The 21,185-nt window shown below is 41.8% G+C and overlaps 1 protein-coding gene across 2 annotated transcripts; it reads left to right on the top strand.

Annotated features, from left to right (window-relative positions):
• ccnl1a (cyclin L1a) lies at nucleotides 1–8,587 on the top strand. Of its 2 annotated transcripts, XM_010899971.5 has the most exons (11): nucleotides 1–314; nucleotides 732–806; nucleotides 1,095–1,207; nucleotides 3,106–3,226; nucleotides 3,529–3,593; nucleotides 6,353–6,452; nucleotides 6,631–6,735; nucleotides 6,842–6,983; nucleotides 7,125–7,236; nucleotides 7,367–7,459; nucleotides 7,566–8,587. In XM_010899971.5, the coding sequence occupies exons 1-11, from the start codon at nucleotides 75–77 to the stop codon at nucleotides 8,035–8,037; spliced, it is 1,638 nt and encodes a 545-aa protein (XP_010898273.1). In that variant the 5' UTR covers nucleotides 1–74; the 3' UTR covers nucleotides 8,038–8,587. The 2 variants fall into 2 exon arrangements, with proteins under 2 accessions (XP_010898273.1, XP_010898275.1); XM_010899973.4 differs by lacking the exons at nucleotides 1–314; nucleotides 732–806; nucleotides 1,095–1,207 and adding an exon at nucleotides 1,667–1,706.
• Nucleotides 8,588–21,185: the final 12,598 nt, after the last annotated feature.

Genomic DNA, 21,185 nt, shown 5'->3' on the forward strand with positions numbered 1-21,185 from the left:
TTCTTCCTTTTCTTGGTTGTTGAAGCTGTCTGGGCCGGCTGTTGTTTCGTTTACTGCTTTCATTTGTGGCGAAGATGGCCGCTGGTTCCCTCTCCGCTGTTTCCAATACATCCGCGAATAATGATGGGATTCTTATTGGCGACAAAGTTTACTCTGAAGTTTACCTTACGATCGACAACTCTCTCATACCGGAGGAAAGGCTTCAGCCGACCCCGTCTATGCTGGATGGCCTCGACCTGCACACGGAAACCGACCTCCGTATCCTCGGCTGCGAGCTAATTCAATCGGCTGGTATTCTTTTACGTTTGCCACAGGTAAACACTTAAATAAAACAACCAATACTGTAACTAGTATATCTATATAGCCATAGTTGTTCATGCTTTATAAGTATTTTCTTTGGTAACTTACTAAAGTTAACGTAATCCATCAAAACAGGAAATTCCGGGCCATGCCATGGCCTAGTAGTAGTACTGTAACACGTTAGAGGCCATCGACGATTGCCGTACTATGCAATACTAGTAACATAATGTTAACTTCATCATTAGAATAAATCGATTCAACGTAATGTAAAAAAAATATTATCGCCCAAAATTATTTGAATACGCTGTTCTAACGTTAGGTACGTTATAACCGTGGGATGACTAGAACAAAATGGCGGGTGTCTATTGTGAAATGAATTGCATGGCGAATAAGATTTGTGTAACGTTATTATTGTAATATTTACATTACAGGTGGCAATGGCTACGGGTCAAGTACTTTTTCATCGGTTTTTCTACTCGAAGTCATTTGTAAAACACAGTTTTGAGGTAAGATTATCTGTATTGTTGGCTAGCTCGATAATTAACGTTAGCTAGCAACACAACAGGCTAGACTAGCGTCGGCACTTACACTAGGGTTTCGCGTTGTGGAAACGTTTACCGGCGGCCATATTCTGACATACTGTAAGTTTAGCGTAGGTGGCTTGTGTCATGTGTCAAATTTTTTTTTGCGGACACGAAATCTGTTATCACTGTAAGACCTCAGTAACAAGTATTTTAGTGTTTAGCTGATGTTACTTCATCAACCATACTGTTAACTTTGATTCTTGTCCTCAGATTGTTGCTATGGCATGTGTCAACTTGGCTTCCAAGATTGAGGAAGCGCCGAGACGAATTAGAGACGTCATCAACGTTTTTCACTATTTAAAACAGAGTCATAGAGGCAAACGGTAAGCGTTCATATAAAAACTGTTATTTGTCTCCTTTATATGTTCATTGTATGTAATCCATTTGTGATAAATGTATTCATTTTGCATTACAATTACAAAGTAGTAACTGTTTGAAATGTTTTGTATAATGTTGATCTCCTGTATGGACATGAAAGTGCCCTTCTGTTGATCATGTACTCTAAACCATACTACTTTTCAGTTTCTTTCATCATCTCTGATCAATGGTAGTTACAGAATTATATTCACAGCTACCTCCATAGAAAAGTATATAATTGAAACCTGAATGAATTGGCACGTCTAACCTAAATAATAGTTGATTACCAAAAACACCAACTTGGCACCTCAAGACGCTGCTAAACCAGCGTGCCAGTCTTTGACAAAAAGTATTTGTTCACTTCCAAATCCTAAAGGCCGTGGTATTAACTTGGATTCTCTTTTCCCTTGCAACCAACTAACAGCGACCAGCTACATTTACCAAAGCCCTGGGTGATGTGGAATGGTACGTAGAGATGAAGCAGTCGGCATGACAACCATGACTGAGGTGTCCCTCCCCCCTCCCCTGGGAGACGCCCGTGGTCTGAGTCACTGCAGGGCACTGGGATCGGGGATGACAGGTTGGCCGCAGGTCCTAGGTTGGAAACCTTGGGGACTTCTGTTGTCTCAGTCTAAGCTTTGAGTGTCTTCTGACCCCAGGGTAACGTTGCTCAACCACCCATACATGCTGTGTTTAACACAGTGGCCTCCCTTGTTCACCAAATGGTATTCGTGGCTTTCACAGAAATATCATATAGAACATCGTATAGAATATCGTAGAACGTCTTACTCTATTGTTTACGTGCCAGATATTTACTGTCTGGGTTTAACGTTGAGGAGTTTGCATGCGTTGAAGCATTTGGTGGCTAGGTTTATCTGTCATTTATGTAGAATGAGCTGGTTTTTTTGTTGAGAAAATTGTTTGTGAAATTAACCACGGCTTACTAAATGTAGGTTGATGTGTAATTTGCATTTACTTAATACTTCTGAACTCATTTTAGTTAGTGTAATAGCTGGCCATGCACTATAAATTGGAAGCTCTGCAAATTTGTCACCTGTCTAGACTCCTTCTGAAGTCAGGAAATTAGTACGTCAGATCTTGTTATCAAAGTCTAAGGCATATTTTTGTAGACTGCCATGATCTTGGATTTTTCCACTGGTCAGTTGTCGACCTAGTAAAATGTTAGTGGGGTGATGTTTAGTTTTGACTTGGCATTCAGTGGTATTGTTAGTTACATGTCCTATCCAGTTGCACCAGATTGGACAGCTATCACTCTTGTGACTTCTGCTATGGGGTCATTTACAGTTTCTGATTTTTATTTAATGTAGATTGGCTTTCAAAAGAGACAATCTCTGTGTGACTTCCCTGCTTTTATAATTTGTCAGTCTAGACAGGCCTGATCATAAAGTGTATTTTAACAGTAAATTATTGTTATGTTAATATAATAATTTGACCATTTGATTTGGTAAGAAGTGATTACACAGTTGATTGTGGAGAAAGCAAAACAATGTATTGCTTTGGAATCAGAACTCAGCCAAAACCAATGTAGAATTGGTGGGGCGTCCTGGTGTTTTGCCAGGTTGGTTGATGTTAGGTTGCCTTTTGTGTTTATATTTCTGTCAAAGCTGTGATTCATGGTGACCTGAGGCAGATATGGGACAGTGGAACTCAAAGCTTCCACTGAAATCACAAGAGTCAACTAAAAACCCCTTACTGGGGGAAAGCACACAATTTGGGCCTGTTGCTTTTAGTTGGTCAAAGGGAAAAGAGAACCAGAGTTAACGAAAGCTGAAGGGCACTTTCTTTTAGTCTGTTTTTGAAGGGGGGGAACATTTTTGGTTACTTTCATTCTTTTGCAAAGCAGGAGTACAAGTTCATTGATACTTGATCAGAACTACATTAATACCAAAAACCAAGTGATCAAAGCTGAGCGGCGTATCCTGAAGGAGCTGGGCTTCTGCGTACACGTCAAGCATCCTCACAAGGTGAGTTCCAGTTCCAGCCCTCACAATCCACACACAGCCATCCAGCTTATTGGTGTTATTGCCCGATAGCCTCCGCTACATTTCATTTCTCAATACATTAGCAGTTGGTCCTTCCAATGTGTTGCCCTAGCACAACTTCACTCTTCGGTATATCTGCTAGTTTGTGACTTTCATGACGCAGCAGATACTAGTGTTACTCCATTGGCCTTTTTCAAAACATGCTGGTGGTTGGCATGCTCACACACAACGGGGTTATGGACCCCGGTGCCTTTGTTGCATAATGTCAACGGGTCTCGTTTCAGATCATCGTCATGTACCTGCAAGTCCTGGAATGTGAGAAGAACCAGACTCTGGTCCAGACCGCCTGGTAAGTACAGAGTCTATAGCCTGACCCAGTGTCCTTCGTCCTGTTTCCAACACCCGATTGCCTCCATTCCTTCTGTGCAACCTCTTTTCTTACTGGATGAATTTGTCTTATTGAGACCTGTTTGCTTTTCATGTCCTTACATGGATGTATTGCCGTTTTTTTATTTTTTTATTCCGGTTCCCATGGAACCCAGTTTAACTTTGTCCTTTCTCTCTACTCTTTGATTAAAGGGTAGTCCATGCTGGTAAGTCTCATAAAGAACCTCTGAACTCTGCTCCTCCAACCACATGACCTCAGGAAGCTCCCCCCATTGGCTGGCTGCCCTTCTCGGAGACAGCCAATCCAGTGAGAGCTCTCTGCCGAGATTCACTGAAGGGGGCGGGCCTTTCCCAACTGCCAACATCGTCTTGTTTTCTCTTTGGGGGTGTCCAAAAGGATTTGTATTTTTTTGGTTTTGCTTCCAAGGTTAAACTGTTTTTCAACTAGATATCTCTATAATTTATACAATTCTACTTGCATTTTTTTGTTTACTTGCTTTAGATTTGAAGTAAACATAGCCTGGATTTTTTTTTTTTGTTCTTGTGACTAAACAGTTTTCTGGGTATGCTTTCTGATGCAGTAGTTAAAATGTACTGTTGAACTGTGCTTATTTGATTGTCAAAAACTGACGTGGTCTCCAGACATGTGTCTTACAGGCTGATCCTGCTCAGGCTTTGTCTCCAAGGACCTGTCTTGCCACCCATCAATGTTCATCGTCCACTTTTAGCAGTAGTGTGTCAGTAGTCCAAAGGCCCTGCAAGCTTAGAGGAGCTGGTTCTGAGGGGACCCTTGTCTGCAGGCTCAAGGCTTTTCCAATGTCTTATTGATGTGGAATCCTTATGATAACCAGCATACGCATGGGTCGCGCTCCAGAACTAGCTCTGGGTGGGAAATGTCAGAGAAGGCCACTTTAGACATATATTTCCTGGCAGTATATCTAGGTTCTTCATACCAGCCCCTCCTTTCATTGAATCCTTCACTGGACCCTTTTTCTTTGTGTGGTTGCGGCCGGGGTGGGATTTCTTAGGACGCAACATGTTTTGCACTTTGGTCTCAACAGCAGCCTTCTGTTGTCTCCCCCTTCATAATTTGTGTTCTGTCTGCTTGTTAGACACCAAAACCACTGTTGCATTACTTAATGTCCATTGTCAGATGTCATGTCTTATAAGAGACCCAGTTCATCATGGTCACTTAAACCCCTGACAACTAGCTGCCGTTAGAAGCACACTTCAAACAACAGCTTTTTGCTTGTACCTCCAACAGTCATGTTGTACTTTGACACATGACATTGTGTGGGTATTTTGATGGGGAGTTCAAGTTAAATGTTATTACTCAGTCTTTCCTATCTAAACTCAGGGTTCGTACAGAGTACCTGAAATGCTTATGATGTTTGAATGTCAAACTGAGAAAATTAGAAACTGGGATACCATAGAATTTCTGTTTTGTGCTTAAAGTACTTTAAAGTAAATTATGGTACCTAATGTTATAAGCTCTCCCACTTCTACATAATCATCCAAGGATCTTTTTTCTAATCAGCTTGGTGGATGTTAATGCTTCCCCTCTTTCCTCGGTTAATTGATGGGCACCGCGGTAGTCTGTTGCATTTAAGTCACATGCTGATATTGTCCCTCAAACATTGGTTGGCTTAATCAACTTTGCAAATGGGAAGGGTAAATTTAATGCTACAGTACAGCATACATGAACAAGGTTTGTGTGACATTGTCACCTGTAGGCTATAAAACAACTCATTTTGCAATGTAATGCTTTCAGTTCCGTTAGCACATTTTGCTACAAAATGCAATAATCTAACCAGTAATACATACTTTTTGCATGTTTTTGACATTTTAAACAGTAAACCGTAGGTCCCTGAAATTGCACTGAAGCATTCTAGAAAAGTAATAAAATTTGAAATTTCTGTACGAATCCTGTCAACGGTAGTGTTCAGCATGCCATCCCGTCCCACAGCGCTAGTCCAATCGATCACGTCCTGCATGGTATTGTATCTACTATGTCACCTCACCCACCAATACCAACTAATGCGACCCCCCCCCCCCCCCCCCCCCCAAATTAATTTTAGGGTCAGGGTTGTGCATAGGGAGTTTGGTCCTTGATCTGTAGTTAACGGTTGACTTCAATTTCCACTCAACCGTGCGAAGACTCCCAGCTACAGCCTTTGGTTGCAGTAAAGGGCTATATACAATATGTTTCATATATGTATACACATTATTTCACCTCTGCTCTGCGTTCACATTCTGTTTGCATGTGCACTTTAGAAAGGCATGTCCTCTGAGTGCTAGGACATGGGTGGTTTGCTTTTCTATTGGAAGTCATATTGTCTAGCCTGGTAAGGACCAGGTTCTAGCTCAAACTTGGAACACGGCCATCTGTACAAGGTTTCACATGAGACGCTTGGCAGCTCAACACCGACATGGATGCACCTGAGAGAGAGAGAGGACAAAGTTAAACTAGTCTGTTTTGCCTAATACCTTTTCTGCCTAGTTGATTTTCGTTGGCATCTGTGCCAACTCTGGTCCTGTAGAGCTGCATTGTGTGCCGGTGTTTGTTTTCACACCAACACACCTTTCACTCTGAAACTATCCAGCACAGCCTCTAGGGGACCAGAGATGGCCGCAGCCCAGTGTTTTCAGTGTGTTGTTTGGGAGGGATGATGACTGTGGGGAAATGGTGCTATGTTTTTGGATGTTGCTTGTGTCTTGTAGGAACTACATGAATGACAGCCTGAGGACCAACGTTTTTGTGAGGTTCCAAGCAGAAACTATTGCCTGTGCCTGCATATACCTCGCTGCTAGAGCTCTGCAGGTATGATCAAAATGGATTTGTCTTTTACTCCCCCACCTATATTAGCATTTTTTTTAAAAATGCTATCGCCACTTAAACTCCCTGATCACCATCTTGTGTTTTGTAACAGGATTAGTCTCTTGACCAGTTTCTATCTCCTATATTTAGCATGGATTAACCAAGTGTTGTTTGTCGGTAGATGCCTCTACCGTCCAGGCCCCACTGGTACCTGCTATTTGGAGCAACGGAGGAGGAGATCAAGGAGATCTGCATCACCACCCTCCGGCTGTACACCAGGAAGAAGGTACACTTGACTCCCACTTACTGGCACCCTTCAAACACGGCAGTAGTTTGAATTCATCTACATTTGTTTTCCCATTTGACAATGCAGTCTTTCTGTCACTCTTCAGCCCAACTATGACCACCTGGAGAAGGAGGTGGAGAAGAGGAAGATGGCCCTTCAGGAGGCTAAACTGAAGGCTAAAGGACTGAACCCTGACGGGACTCCGGCTCTGTCCAACCTGGGGGGATTCTCCCCGGGATCCAAACCTTGTAGGTTTCCTGTTGTAATTGATTAAATGTTGTATTTTTATATACCCAAAAATACCTTCAATTGGAATATATATACCTTCAAAATGGAATATATTCCATTTGGCAGTAAGCGTCAACCTGTCTAATGACACTGTTCCCCAGGCTCCCCAAATGTAGTGAAGGCAGAAGATAAGTCTCCAAACCCCCAGCACCTCAAACCTGTGAAGAAGGAACCTGACAGCCGAGCCCAGGGCTCCAAGAGCCCACACAACGGGTAAGAAACACCGCTTCTGGATGCGTACTGCTGTTGGTATCCAGTAACATAAGTCTTTTGTCCTGACAAAGCAGTCTTGTTCCAACTCTTAAGCACCCAACTCTTGTCCAAATGTCTTTTTACCTCACAGGCTGAGGAAGGAGGCTAAGATTGGGAGAAATAGCAGGAGTGGAAGCGGGTCTCGTTCCAGAACTCGCTCGCGATCACGCTCCCCGCGCAGACAGTAAGAAGCTTCCCTTATCCTTTAAGTATTTATGCTACCGTAGTACTTCAGAGGCAGATCTTCAACACATTTCCAACTGCCTTAACAAGTTCTTTGCTCTTTGCAGTTACAACAGCCGGCGCAGTCGCTCTGGGACCTACAGTTCTCGTTCTCGCAGTCGCTCTCACAGCCGCAGCCCCTCACCCAGACGCCACCCGCCCTCGCCCCTCCTCCCGCACCTCAAGCCTAAGACCAGCCACCACAGCAACAGTGACCCCAAGCCGTCGAGTCGTCACAGCAGCAGTGGGGGGGGGGCCCACAAGAGGAAGCGGTCGCGCTCCAGGTCGCGCTCCGCCAGCAAAGGAGAGCGGGAACGGGAAAGAGAGAGGGAGCGGGACCGAGACCGTAGCACGTCGGACCTCTCCTCGGCCAAGAAACACAAGCATGAGAGAGGGGGCGGGGCCGGGGGAGGACATCACCGCGGAGAGAGGAGGGAGCGGTCCAGGTCGTACGACAGGGAGCGGGAGAGGGAGCGCGCTCACAAGAGCAAACACCGCAGCAGCAGTGGGCGCTCGGGGCACGGACGTCACCATCGCTGAACCAGGCTTCGGGGTCAGGAACCTGCTGCGCTCCTTAAAAGCAGTTGTGTTTTTTCATCTGTCTGTTTTATTTCTGTTGTACTTTCCCACCCCATTCCCCCTTTTCAAACCTTTTTAGTTTAAAATGTAAAGTTAAGGACTTGAAGAGACAACATATTTACAGTGTAAAGATGGGTAACACTGCTGATGTATTGATAACGCTTTGATTTATAAAAGCGACTCCTCAGCGGAAAGAATGAATGGGTTCACAACAATAAACGTATAATTCAGGAAAAACATCAAGACTTTTTGCACAGTGGAATGAAGCAAGCGACGATGGTATTCTTGGTTTGATAATTTTTTCAGGGAGACGTGAGTTCGCTGAAGCTGTGATCTGTACAGATGCTAAGGAAAACTGGGGTTCTCTAAAAATGGGCCATATTTTTTTACAGCTGGATGCAGACTCCTGATTTAAGAACCTTTTAGGATCGTGGTGAATTTGGTACACTGGTTTTTAGTCTGCACGTGTTCATGTCTGATTTTTACTCAATAAAAAAAGACTGACAATTGATTCAGTTGTTTGACTTCTTTATGCCTTAGTAAATGTCTTTAGAAATCCTCTATGCGGTATGTTACAAACTGGCCATGCCTTCAGAAACCCAGAATATTATAATATAAATTTAGGCTCATGTGTGGATCTTAAGTGGTAGGTGGTGTGCACTGAAATCTCATGAACCTGTTGAATGAATAGTTTTATGTAGCTCAGTTGGTAGAGCATGGTTCTTGCCGTTCTTGAGTCGTTGGTTTTAATTCCAATACATTAACGCAGTCAGTACTATCACTTTCCAGATGAGGGTGCCAAATTATGTAATAATGTAATGAATCCTGTTAATGAAAAATTAATTATTACAGACTAGGGAATTGTATACCCCAAAAAGTGTGTAATTCTAAACCTGTTAAAAAGAAAACTGGGCAGTGCCTCTGGTAGCCAGGTAACAAGCCATGTTATTTCTGCCTCATAACATGCAGCCTTTATCCTGATTTGGACCAGATTTTCTATGTTTAGATTTACGATCTGATCACAATGTGTATTTTAAACGTAAATACTTGTATGGACAAGTAAAACATCAGATACTTTGGTATAAATATGGTTTTGTTTGTTTCTCCACAAGAGGGCACCGTTGGTCTAAAATTGATACTTCAGCCTGAATTGAACACAGTTTGTTAATTGGTTTTGCTTCACCCATTACATCTTACTTGTGAATATACTATAAGAAAAATAATGAATAGAACAGGTCTGGAGACTGTGTAGGCCAACATGTGCGTTCAGCAATTTGAGACTTGAATGTCTAGTTTGAAATACATTTTGTAGATCAGTTCAAAACAATTTACCCATGATGGGTTTTTTATACCCTCAAACACATGACTAATTTTAGCAGCTCTAGACATTCACTGGCAGATTAGGTGAGTGCTTGTCTGAGTCACAGCAGTCTATAAAATATTCCCTGAGGGACTAAGAGGCTCTACAGGCTGTGATCCAGGCTCTATATACCCAGATCAACCTGAACTGAAAGAAGTTGAGTATTCCTGCGTTCCACAGAATCCTCTGAATGGGCACAGAAAAAGCACTCAGGGTCAGTAACTTAGATTGACTAAACATACGCAGTTCACAGTTTGTTCAATGACAAAATTCCCCCAAACATACAGTGTAACCATCCACATGGACTGTTCTCTACATTCAAACTGATAGTCTAACCATCCACATGGACTGTTCTCTACATTCATACTGATAGTCTAACCATCCACATGGACTGTTCTCTACATTCATACTGATAGTCTAACCATCCACATGGACTGTTCTCTACATTCATACTGATAGTCTAACCATCCACATGGACTGTTCTCTACATTCAAACTGATAGTCTAACCATCCACATGGACTGTTCTCTACATTCATACTGATAGTCTAACCATCCACATGGACTGTTCTCTACATTCAAACTGATAGTCTAACCATCCACATGGACTGTTCTCTACATTCATACTGATAGTCTAACCATCCACATGGACTGTTCTCTACATTCAAACTGATAGTCTAACCATCCACATGGACTGTTCTCTACATTCATACTGATAGTCTAACCATCCACATGGACTGTTCTCTACATTCGGTAACATCAACTCTCCACTCACTTTTTTCCAAAACAGAACATCTCCCATTCACACCAAAAGTCCATTGAATATTTCAAGACAATCTACAGTGAACAGAGACAGCAAAGAAACTGTTTAATTCTTGAGTACAGAACTTAGTTAACAATTGCGGTCCTTCCGTTATTCTGCGATGCCATGAAGATTATAGTTTTCTTTCTTGATTTTTCTAGGCTTTTTCCCCCACTATATTTTGCCCTATATCCACGATCTGAATATGCCAAGTAGAAAGAGGGATTGATCAAATAGCCAATAGAACAGTGATATAGAAACAAGAAACCAGGCAAGCCTAGACTCCATTGACTAACGTTTCTTATTAAGTTTACCTCCACCATAGCATCTATAAACTGAATTGCTTTTGCCACTGGCTGTTTTAACAGCTTATTAGCCAGTAATAGGCTTACTAGTATTAACTAACTTCCAAGGAATAATCATAAGAATTGAGCAACCGTAAACGGTTTTATTTCAGGCTTACGATAATGTAGACAATGAAGGTTTTAGCCAGGGAAGGTTTCGTCTATTCGGAATAATTCATAATGCGCACTTCGCTTCGTCTGCGAGTAGAATTTAATAGATTACAAAATTAAATGACCATCCCTTGGACATTAAAACAATCCCAAGACTGAAATAAAAAAAACAATGACCCTCCCCCATTTCCCTTTGTCTCATTGTGTTATATTCTGATCTCTTCCTTACTGTTAAAACTCAGAAAAAATACATAATTTTATCTAAATACATAATAACTCAATTCATAACATAAATACATAAAAACAACATACTGAATTATATTACATTCCTTTAAGCTTACTTTCCCATTATTACTTGGGACTTCCTTGAGACTTGCCCATTATTATCTTGGGAGTTGGTGATATATTGCCAATATACCATGGCTAAGTTCTGTATCCAGGCACTCTGTGATGTGTTGTGCCTAAGAACAACTCTTAGCCATGGTATATTGGCAATACACCAGAAATATGGAAGATGTCTTATTGCTGTTATATTATTATAAGCTATGGTGCTGCCAACTGCCTTCAGATACATAATTCATTGAATAAATTCCACCTGTATGAAATTAAAGTTTCACATAATGTCAGCTTAAATTTCACCCCCAGAGTATGGCATAGGGCATGTCCAAACAGCCATACCATGAAGTCCAAGGAGCTTTCAAAACAAGTTTGAGAGAAAGTTCTGGAAAAGTCAGGATTGGCATATTAAAGAATATTCCAACTTTTTAAACATTCCTGTAGCATGGTTAAATCCAATATTAAACATTTGAATAGAATATAAAACAACTTTCACTTTGCCTAAAGCATGGCATCCTCTGAAACTGACTGGTCCAGGAGATCTTTGGTCAGAGAAAGTTAACAAGAGGCCAAAGGTAACTCTGAGGGAAGTACACGTTCACGGCCATTAACTATTACTCAGGTTCTTTTTAAAGATGGGCTATATGGAAGAGTGGAGCGAAGAAAGCCATTGCTGAAAATTTGTCACATCAAATCCTGTTACGATTTTGCCATGAGCCATGTGGAAGAGGGATCGTTGGTCCCCACTAGGAGAGTAAAACATGCTAGGATAATAAAACATATACACACAACGCATGCACAAAAACATTTGCTTTAAATGCAAGTGTAAACACACCCTAATAAGCCACTGTATTGGCCCGGTATAAACATGGTTTGGTAGGACCATTAGAATAAACTATGAAGTTATTAAAACACATTTCCAGCTCAGTGTTCCCTGTATCATCTTTCCCCTTCCTCTACCACTATCTTCTGTGTTCACAAGAGAGTGCATTAATCAGCAACACACATTCATGCAGCAAGAAGCTGAGGAATGACGATATAAAACCTACACTACTTTGTTGCCATGGATTTTCATGGGGATACGTGTGGATTACGTGACTGAATGCCACCGTTTGCATGTATGCGTATGTCGAGTAAGAAATGGAAGAGAGCTGACAGAGGGACGACTGCAGACCTGTCATTGATCTATGATGGTCTGTAATAATTTTTCCATTGGAGTAAGTGGAGCCACAGGGGTCTGTCAAATTATTATTTTAGATTGCCTTGAGAGGTGAAGATTGTGGCAAGCTTAACTCATTGGCATTTGGGCCAAACCAAAAGGTATTTCGTATTTGCCCTTCCAACAGGAGGTCCTATGGGTTCATGCCTGTGTGGGTACACGTTCATTCACATGATGACCTCAGATAGCTTTGCAGACGACCAAACCACCTTTTGGAGTTGCTAGAATGCAATGAGACCAGGACATTTTTGATGTTCATGCCGCCCAGCTGGCTGGGCAGTTTGCTAATTTGCATTGCTTGTTGGGCTTCACCGCTGGTCGTCAAATACAGTGAGGGAAGAAATATTTGATCCCCTGGTGATTTTGTACGTTTGCCCACTGAAAAACTAATTATCAGTCTATAATTTTAATGGTAGGTTTTTTTGAACAGTGACAGACAGAATAAAAACAAAAAAATCCAGAAAAACGCATGTCAAAAATATTATAAATTGATTTGCATTTTAATGAGTGAAATAAGTATTCGACCCCTCTGCAAAACATGACTTAGTACTTGGTGGAAAAACCCTTGTTGGCAATCACAGAGGTCAGATGTTTCTTCTAGTTGGCCACCAGGTTTGCACACATCTCAGGAGGGGTTTTGTCCCACTCCTTTTTGCAGATCTTCTCATTAAGGTTTTGAGGCTGACGTTTGGCAACTCAAACATTCAGCTCCCTCCACAGATTTTCTATGGGATTAAGGTCTGGAGACTGGTTAGGCCACTCCTGGACCTTAATGTGCTTCTTCTTGAGCCACTCCTTTGTTGACTTGGCCGTGTGTTTTGGGTCCTGTCATGCTGGATTACCCATCCATGATCCATTTTCAATGCCCTGGCTGAGGGAAGGAGGTTCTCACCCAAGATTTGACGGGACATGGCCCCGTCCATCGTCCATTTGATGCAGTAAAGTTGTCCTGTCCCCTCAGCAGAAAAACATCCCCACATAATGTTTCCACCTCCATTTGACAGTGGGGATGGTGTTCTTGGGGTCATTGGCAGCATTCCTCCTCCTCCAAACACGACGAGTTGAGTTGATGCCAAAGAGCTTGATTTTGGTCTCATCTGACCACAACACTTTCACCCAGTTCTCGGCATCATTCAGATGTTCATTGGCCAACTTCAGACTGCCTGTACATGTGCTTCCTTGAGCAGGGGGACCTTGCGGGCGCGGCAGGATTTCAGTCCTCCACGGCGTAGTGTGTTACCAATGGTTTTCTTGGTGACTATGGACCCAGATACCTTGAGATCATTGACAAGATCCTCCTGTGTAGTTCTGGGCTGATTCCTCACCATTTTAATGATTATTGCAACTCGAGGTGAGATCTTGCGTGCAGCCCCAGACCTACGGAGTTCTTTTGTGTTTCTTCCATTTGAGAATAAACTGTTGTCACCTTCTCACCAAGTTGCTTGGCGATGGTCTTGTAGCCCATTCCAGCCTTGTGTAGGTCTACAATATCGTCCCTGACATCCTTGGACAGCTCTTTGGTCTTGGCCATGGTGGAGAGTTTGGAATCTGATTGATTGATTGCTTCTGTGGACAGGTGTCTTTTATTCAGGTAACAAGCTGAGATTAGGAGCACTCCCTTTAAGAATGTACTCCTAATCTCACCTCGTTACATGTATGAAATACACATTAAAATGCAAAATCAATTTACAACATTGATTGATTGCTTCAGCAGACAGGTGTCTTTTATACAGGTAACAAAACTATTTTTGTTGTTATACTCTCTCTCACTGTTCAAGAAAATACCATTAAAATTATAGACTGATAATTTCTTTGTCAGTGGGCAAACGTACAAAATCAGCAGGGGATCAAATCATCTTTTACCCCACTGTAGTGGCCTAGTCTGTATACTTCTGAGACAATGGAGGCACCCCGGAAAATGACTTAGACTCTTCAATGCCTAGCTGGACAGGAATATGTGTCACTATGCTACTTTTGGCAATGCAACATGAACTTTGTGTAAAACACTGCCACAGTTGTAGAATTGAGAAATACCTGTCATTTGATCTAAAGAAATAGCTATTTATTTGACTCTTTGGGCTTTTGGTTTTAGTTTTGGCAGCGGGTGAGTCACTAAAGAGGAAAAAGTGCCATAAATCTTCCTCATAAAAAGGCTATATCTCAATGATTCCAAAGGGCTGTCCTCATCTAGAAACTAGTGAAACAGAGTGGGGAGGAGGTAGAAAGTACCAGAACAAGAGATAAAAAGCATGTAGCCTTAGTGTCGTGGCGGGTCTTTGAGATGTTTGACTGGCTGTTGGGGAATTACAGGCACTGACATCTTACAGACTCTTCACAGAAAAACTTACTGGGATTCCCGTAAATGAAAAACTCATTGTTTTGATTGAGGCCAATTGAAATGTTGGCAGGAGAAATTACAATTTATAGCCAAATGGTGAATAATTCGCCTCAGTTTTCTTTAAAATGGTTTGTTTCAAAGTGGGTCCATTGTTAAATACACAGCTCTTTCCAATCTCTCCCACAAATGAAAAAAAAAAAAAAAACAGTATTCAGAACTGCTTGCGATTTTTCTAATTAGCGCATAACAGCAGCTTTTGCACAACGAGTAAGTATAACACTGTTGTTATACTATAATACTGCTGTATATGGAATAATTTAGGCTGCATACTTGAACATGTCATATTGTTATAGAAGCTGTTCCAAAGTAATTAACGCCACACCATTTTTCTATGCAAATGTGAAGTTTCGTTAATTCTATTATGAAACACTTGAAACAGACCTATAAATGGAATTATCGCTGGATTGGGATTTCAAAGCCATCTAAACGAATCACTAACGTGCATCACATGGCAAGGTTGGCATCTTGTGTGCATGTGTTGGCCTGTTCAGTGTTGTTCTTAGTATTTTTGAACATACATGATCTTAGTGATGTTCCCTCTTTGTCAATTTCTTGGGTGTGGATGCTTGACATTATCCCCAGATATGTAACTCAAACCAAAAAAGGTGTTTGTTAAACACCAAATGGATGAATTCTCAAGAAATGAAATGAAACAGTTAAACTGTGACAGATGGGATGTAATATCTCTTAACTAATACGTTGGGCACATATAGGTGATTTGCGCTCAGACCCGAGAGAAATTAGGACCATGTCCCGATCAGTGCTTGTCATGTTCACACTGACTACGTCTCAACAGGGCACCGTTATGTAGATGATCGGTTTTGCGCTTGTGGAAGAAATACCCTCATCTTGCTCACACTGACTTTTACAAGCAATTTTTTCTAATGTTTTCTAATTGGTTCAAAGCTGGTGCCTCGTGACTAGCAATTCAACGAGACGAAACACTAAGCGCTAGACGCTGGTGGTCAAAACAGTTGGTAGGGATGGCACGGTCTGTTTATCTCACGGTTTCTTTTCATGTTTCAGAGCATACAGTACAGTTCAGCTACGGTTCACTTCAGTTTTAAAAAGTTATTAAGTTAAAAACAACAGTGTATGATTGTGCAAAAAGATGTGTTCATTTTAACCAACTCTTTGAAATCCATAGCACTGTAGTACTGAAAACAAATGCATTACATTGCAAATAAGCTGTTAAAACGGCCAGTGGCAAAAGCCATAAAGTTAATAGATACTTTTTGTGGTGTAGGTAAACTTAATAAGAAACGTTACTAAGTTTAACACAATGCATAATGGAGTCTAGCAACATATTACTGGCTAATACGTTTTTAAAACAGCCAGTAGCAAAAGTCATACAGATCATAGATACTATTTGTGGTGGAGGTAAACTTCATAAGAAACGTTACTCAGTTTAACACAATGGTTAATGGTGTCTAACGAAATATTCAAACTTGACATGATGTTAATGCATGACAACATTATATAATGTCAATATGCTATACTGACACCCGGCAAATGGTCAGGTCTGTGGTGTTGTGGTTAAAGACACAGGCTTTCACATGGGCTACCTAGGTTAGAATCTTGAGAGGCCAGCCATGATCAGCATTTTCTATTGCAGGCCGGCTGAACTAGGCTTGCCTGGTTTCGTTATATTTTTTCTGGAATACTGGTACAACAAGTATTGCCACACATGCAATTTTAATGTGGGTGGTGCATCCTCAATTTCAATTCCAATGTTGGACGCCATCATGTCATCATGCCATCAAACTAGCCTTGCACAGTCGCCTGGTCTGGCTGAGTAGGCTTAAGTTGGAGCTGGCTACCGTTTAACCAATCACAGCACTTTCATGAATTTTGGATGTAGTCTAGGTGATGACGAAATAGTTTTTTCATTTGCTGTGTTTTTAAAAAAATATTTATTTGGTACTCACTCAGTGATGGGGATTTACTTTACTTTAGCTGACTCGTTCAGCTCAGCTCACCAAAAAGAGCCTTTTGGCTCCCAAATGGCTCTTTAAAATCAATCAATCAATTTTATTTATAAAGCCCTTTTTACGACAGTAGTTCTCCCAAAGTGCTTTTAAGGAGCCACCCGGCCTTAAACCCCAAGGAGCAAACAACAGTAGTGTTGAATTTCAGTGGCAATTTTTATTTTTTTATTTTCTCAAGTCAAACAGTTTGCGAGTTTGACTATGATTTAGGGGTGAGTATTGGCAAGTACCTTGCGATACGATATATATCACGATACACATGTTACGATTCAATACATCACGATTTATCACAATATCACAAATGAATCACAATACATACTGAAGTGCTAAAGAAAACCTAAAATAATATTAGGCAATATACTTGAAAGGACAATCTTTAACTAAACCCCATGAGCAACCCCTAATAAAACAAGAAACCAGGCAAGCCTAGTTCAGCCTGCCCGCAATAGAAAGTGTTGCTACCTTGAAATTCGAACCTGGGTTGCCCACATGAAATGCTGTGTCGTTAACCACTGCATCATGGAGCTGTACATCTGCTAGGTGTCAGTATAGCGTCCTGAACAAATCCTCTTTTGCCACTGGCTGATTAAATAGTTAACTGGCCATTCGTGAATGACAGTGATACAGTTAAACTGACTAACGTTTCTTAACAAGTTTACCTCCACCACAAATACCGTCTATGTATGGCGTTTGCCACTTAGCCAGTAATAAGCTTTATCGGTATCTACTAATTTACTGGAATCGTAATAATAATTGAGCAATTGCTAGCGAGTCTGCCAAAGCTATTTCATTTCCTGGCATAAGAACATATTTTTTTCATTCATGGCAAAACAACATTGATTTTTCTTTCATTCGTGAATTACATTTATACAATAACAATCAATAAAGGCAACGATAACTAACTTATTCATCAAGTGAAAAGATGAGAGAATCGTGGAATCTGCCAGAAATAATTAATAAATGTTCTTGCCCTCAATTCGCCTTATTCACCTACGGCACTACCTTTAAACCAAAACGAGGCTGTGGGGTACGGAAGTAACGTTGGCCCGCCCATCTGTAGACTTCAGTCATAACGTTACCTACAATGCCGCCGCATTTCAAGGTAAGATATTTACATTAGTTTACGATGCTAACGTTAGCCATATTTACGTTAACTGTCATATAGATAGCTAGCTAAACCTTCTGGCTAAATAGACATGACTTGATTAGCCACGAACCGGTCCTTTTTAAGTTATAACAAGCGATGGGCTGATTCGGGGGTAACGTTAAGCAAGTTGTTACTCTTTTTACTAGCCTGGTCAGCTAACGTCCTGCCGTGGGTAGCCATGTCTTACAGCAAAATATAAACAAGACTTGATCTGTGCCTGTTTATGATAATAACCATTGCTAATCTAGACCATGTTAAGCACACAACTACGTATAAACAGTAACATTCATTTTACTGGGTTTGTGCATCCAAGTAGACGACATTACTGATTTGTTTTTAGCATCTCTGTTACCTGTGAGACCTGAATAGTACCTTCCCCAACCCTATGTAACATCGCTATGTGAACTGAGTAACCCATGCCTGTAAACAAATTAACTTATACCTAATATTTATTAATTTTAATAACCAACAGTAGCACCCTGCCTTGCTTTGTAGTGACACATTGGAAACAAGCTATTTTGACTGATGGTTCCAATACACTTTTAGCTAAAGATCACATCAACTGCACATAACATGTTATTTTTAGTCTAGCAGGGAAAGATGAACTGTTGATATGAACGATCAAGATTAACATTTGAACGTTTAGCAAGCCTATTTGTTCTAGCAGTGGCACCACTCCGCAAACTGAGCAGTTTATCCACAGTCATGATACCTGAATGTTGTAAGGTGCCTCGTTTTTTCGCATTGAGTGACTGTCGGTAAAATAATTTATTGTTAACACTCAAAATAAGTCAGTTTGGTGTGGTTAATATATCTTAACAATGCTTAGCATCAGCTTGTAATGTTGTCACGTCCTGTTGTTGTATCTACCTAACAAGCTAACTTTAAAAGTAACGTTAACTAATGTTGATTTCAGAAAAAAAGCTGTGATCGTCCGTGCATTACCTTCCACATCGTGCACATATCCCTCGATCCAGTTGCTGTATCCTTTCAGCAAAACAGCCCGGGGAATCATGCAGTCCTTATTGGCCCATTTTTCGACATAGTCCACTCTTATTTCGGGAAGACATGAAAGATTTGATGTCCACACAGGTATCGCCATGATGACAGACGCCCACTGCTGCGCTCCGTCAATGAACTTCCGGTTTAGAGTGTACCCCCTAGCCTCGTTTTGGATTTCAAGATGGAGGCGCGGTGAATAAGGTCAATAGATTCAAACTTAGGTCTTCCACATAAGATGCACTGTTTTTAACCACTACGCCACGACATTACACGTTTCAGCAGTCGCTAGACTCCATTGAGGAGTATATATTAGAATATATTAGAATATCATAAAAAATTTGATTTATTTCAGTAATTCCATTCAAAAAGTGAAACTTGTATAATGTATACATTCATTCCACACAGACTGATATATTTCAAGTGTTTATTTCTTTTAATTTTGATGATTATAACTGACAAATAATGAAAACCCCAAATTCACTATCTCAGAAAATTAGAATATTGTGAAAAGGTTCAATATTGAAGACACCTGGTGCCACACTCTAATCAGCTAATTAACCCAAAACACCTGCAAAGGCTTTTAAATGGTCTTTCAGTCTAGTTCTGTAGGCAACACAATTATGGGGAAGACTGCTGACTTGACAGCTGTCCAAAAGACGACCATTGACACCTTGCACAAGGAGGGCAAGACACAAAAGGTCATAGCTAAAGAGGCTGGCTGTTCACAGAGCTCTGTGTCCAAGCACATTAATAGAGAGGCGAAGGGAAGGAAAAAATGTCGTAGAAAAAAGTGTACAAGCAATAGGGATAACTGCACCCTGGAGAGGATTCCATCCATCCATCCATCTTCTTCCGCTTATCCGGGGTTGGGTCGCGGGGGCAGCAGTCTAAGCAGAGATGCCCAGACTTCCCTCTCCCCAGACACTTCCTTCCGGGGGGACACCGAGGCGTTCCCAGGCCAGCTGGGAGACATAGTCCCTCCAGCGTGTCCTAGGTCTTCCCCCGAGGTCTCCTCCCGGTGGGACGGGCCCGGAACACCTTCCCGGGAAGGCGTTCAGGAGGCATACGGAACAGATGCCCAAGCCACCTCAGCTGACCCCTCTCGATGTGGAGGAGCAGCGGCTCTACTCTGAGCTCCTCCCGGGTGACCAAGCTTTTCACCCTATCTCTAAGGGATCGCCCAGCCACCCTGCGGAGAAAGCTCATTTCGGCCGCCTGTATCCGGGATCTTGTCCTTTCGGTCATGACCCAAAGCTCATGACCATAGGTGAGAGTAGGAACGTAGATTGACTGGTAAATCGCGAGCTTCGCCTTGCGGCTCAGCTCTTTCTTCACCACGACAGACCGATACATTGACCGCATTACTGCAGAAGCTGCACCGATCCATTTGTCAATCTCCCGTTCCATCCTTCCCTCACTCGTGAACAAGACCCCTAGATACTTAAACTCCTCCTCCAGGATTGTGAAACAAAACCCATTCAAAAATGTGGGGGAGATTCACAAAGAGTGGACTGCAGCTGAAGTCAGTGCTTCAAGAACCACGACGCACAGACGTATCCAAGACATGGGTTTCAGCTGTCGCATTCCTTGTGTCAAGCCACTCTTGAACAAGACACAGCGTCAGAAGCGTCTCGCCTGGGCTAAAGACAAAAAGGACTGGACTGCGGCTGAGTGGTCCAAAGTTATGTTCTCTGATGAAAGTAAATTTTGCATTTCCTTTGGAAATCAAGGTCCCAGAGTCTGGAGGAAGAGAGGAGAGGCACATAATCCATGTTGCTTGTGTAAAGTCCAGTGTAAAGTTTCCACAGTCAGTGATGGTTTGGGGTGCCATGTCATCTGCTGGTGTTGGTCCACTGTGTTTTCTAAGGTCCAAGGTCAACGCAGCCTTCTACCAGGAAGTTTTAGAGCACTTCATGCTTCCTGCTGCTGACCAACTTTATGTAGAAGCAGATTTCATTTTCCAACAGGACTTGGCACCTGCACAGAGTGCCAAAGCTACCAGTACCTGGTTTACATGGTATCCCTGTTCTTAATTGGCCAGCAAACTGGCCTGACCTTAACCCTATAGAAAATCTATGGGGTATTGTGAAGAGGAAGATGCGATACCCCAGACCCGACAATGCAGAAGACCTGGAGGCCACTATCAGAGCAACCTGGGCTCCCTTAACACCTGAGCAGTGCCACAAACTGATCGACTCCATGCCACGCCACATTGCTGCAGTAATTCAGGCAAAAGGAGCCCCAACTAAGTATTGAGTGCTGTACATGCTCATACTTTTCATGTTCATACTTTTCAGTTGGCCAACATTTCTAAAAATATTTTTTTTGTATTGGTCTTAAGTAATATTCAAATTTTCTGAGATACTGAATTTGGGATTTACCTTAGTTATAGTCAGTTATAATC

This window comes from Esox lucius, chromosome 1, assembly GCF_011004845.1.
Source record: "Esox lucius isolate fEsoLuc1 chromosome 1, fEsoLuc1.pri, whole genome shotgun sequence".
Classification (NCBI taxonomy): Eukaryota; Metazoa; Chordata; class Actinopteri; order Esociformes; family Esocidae; genus Esox; species Esox lucius.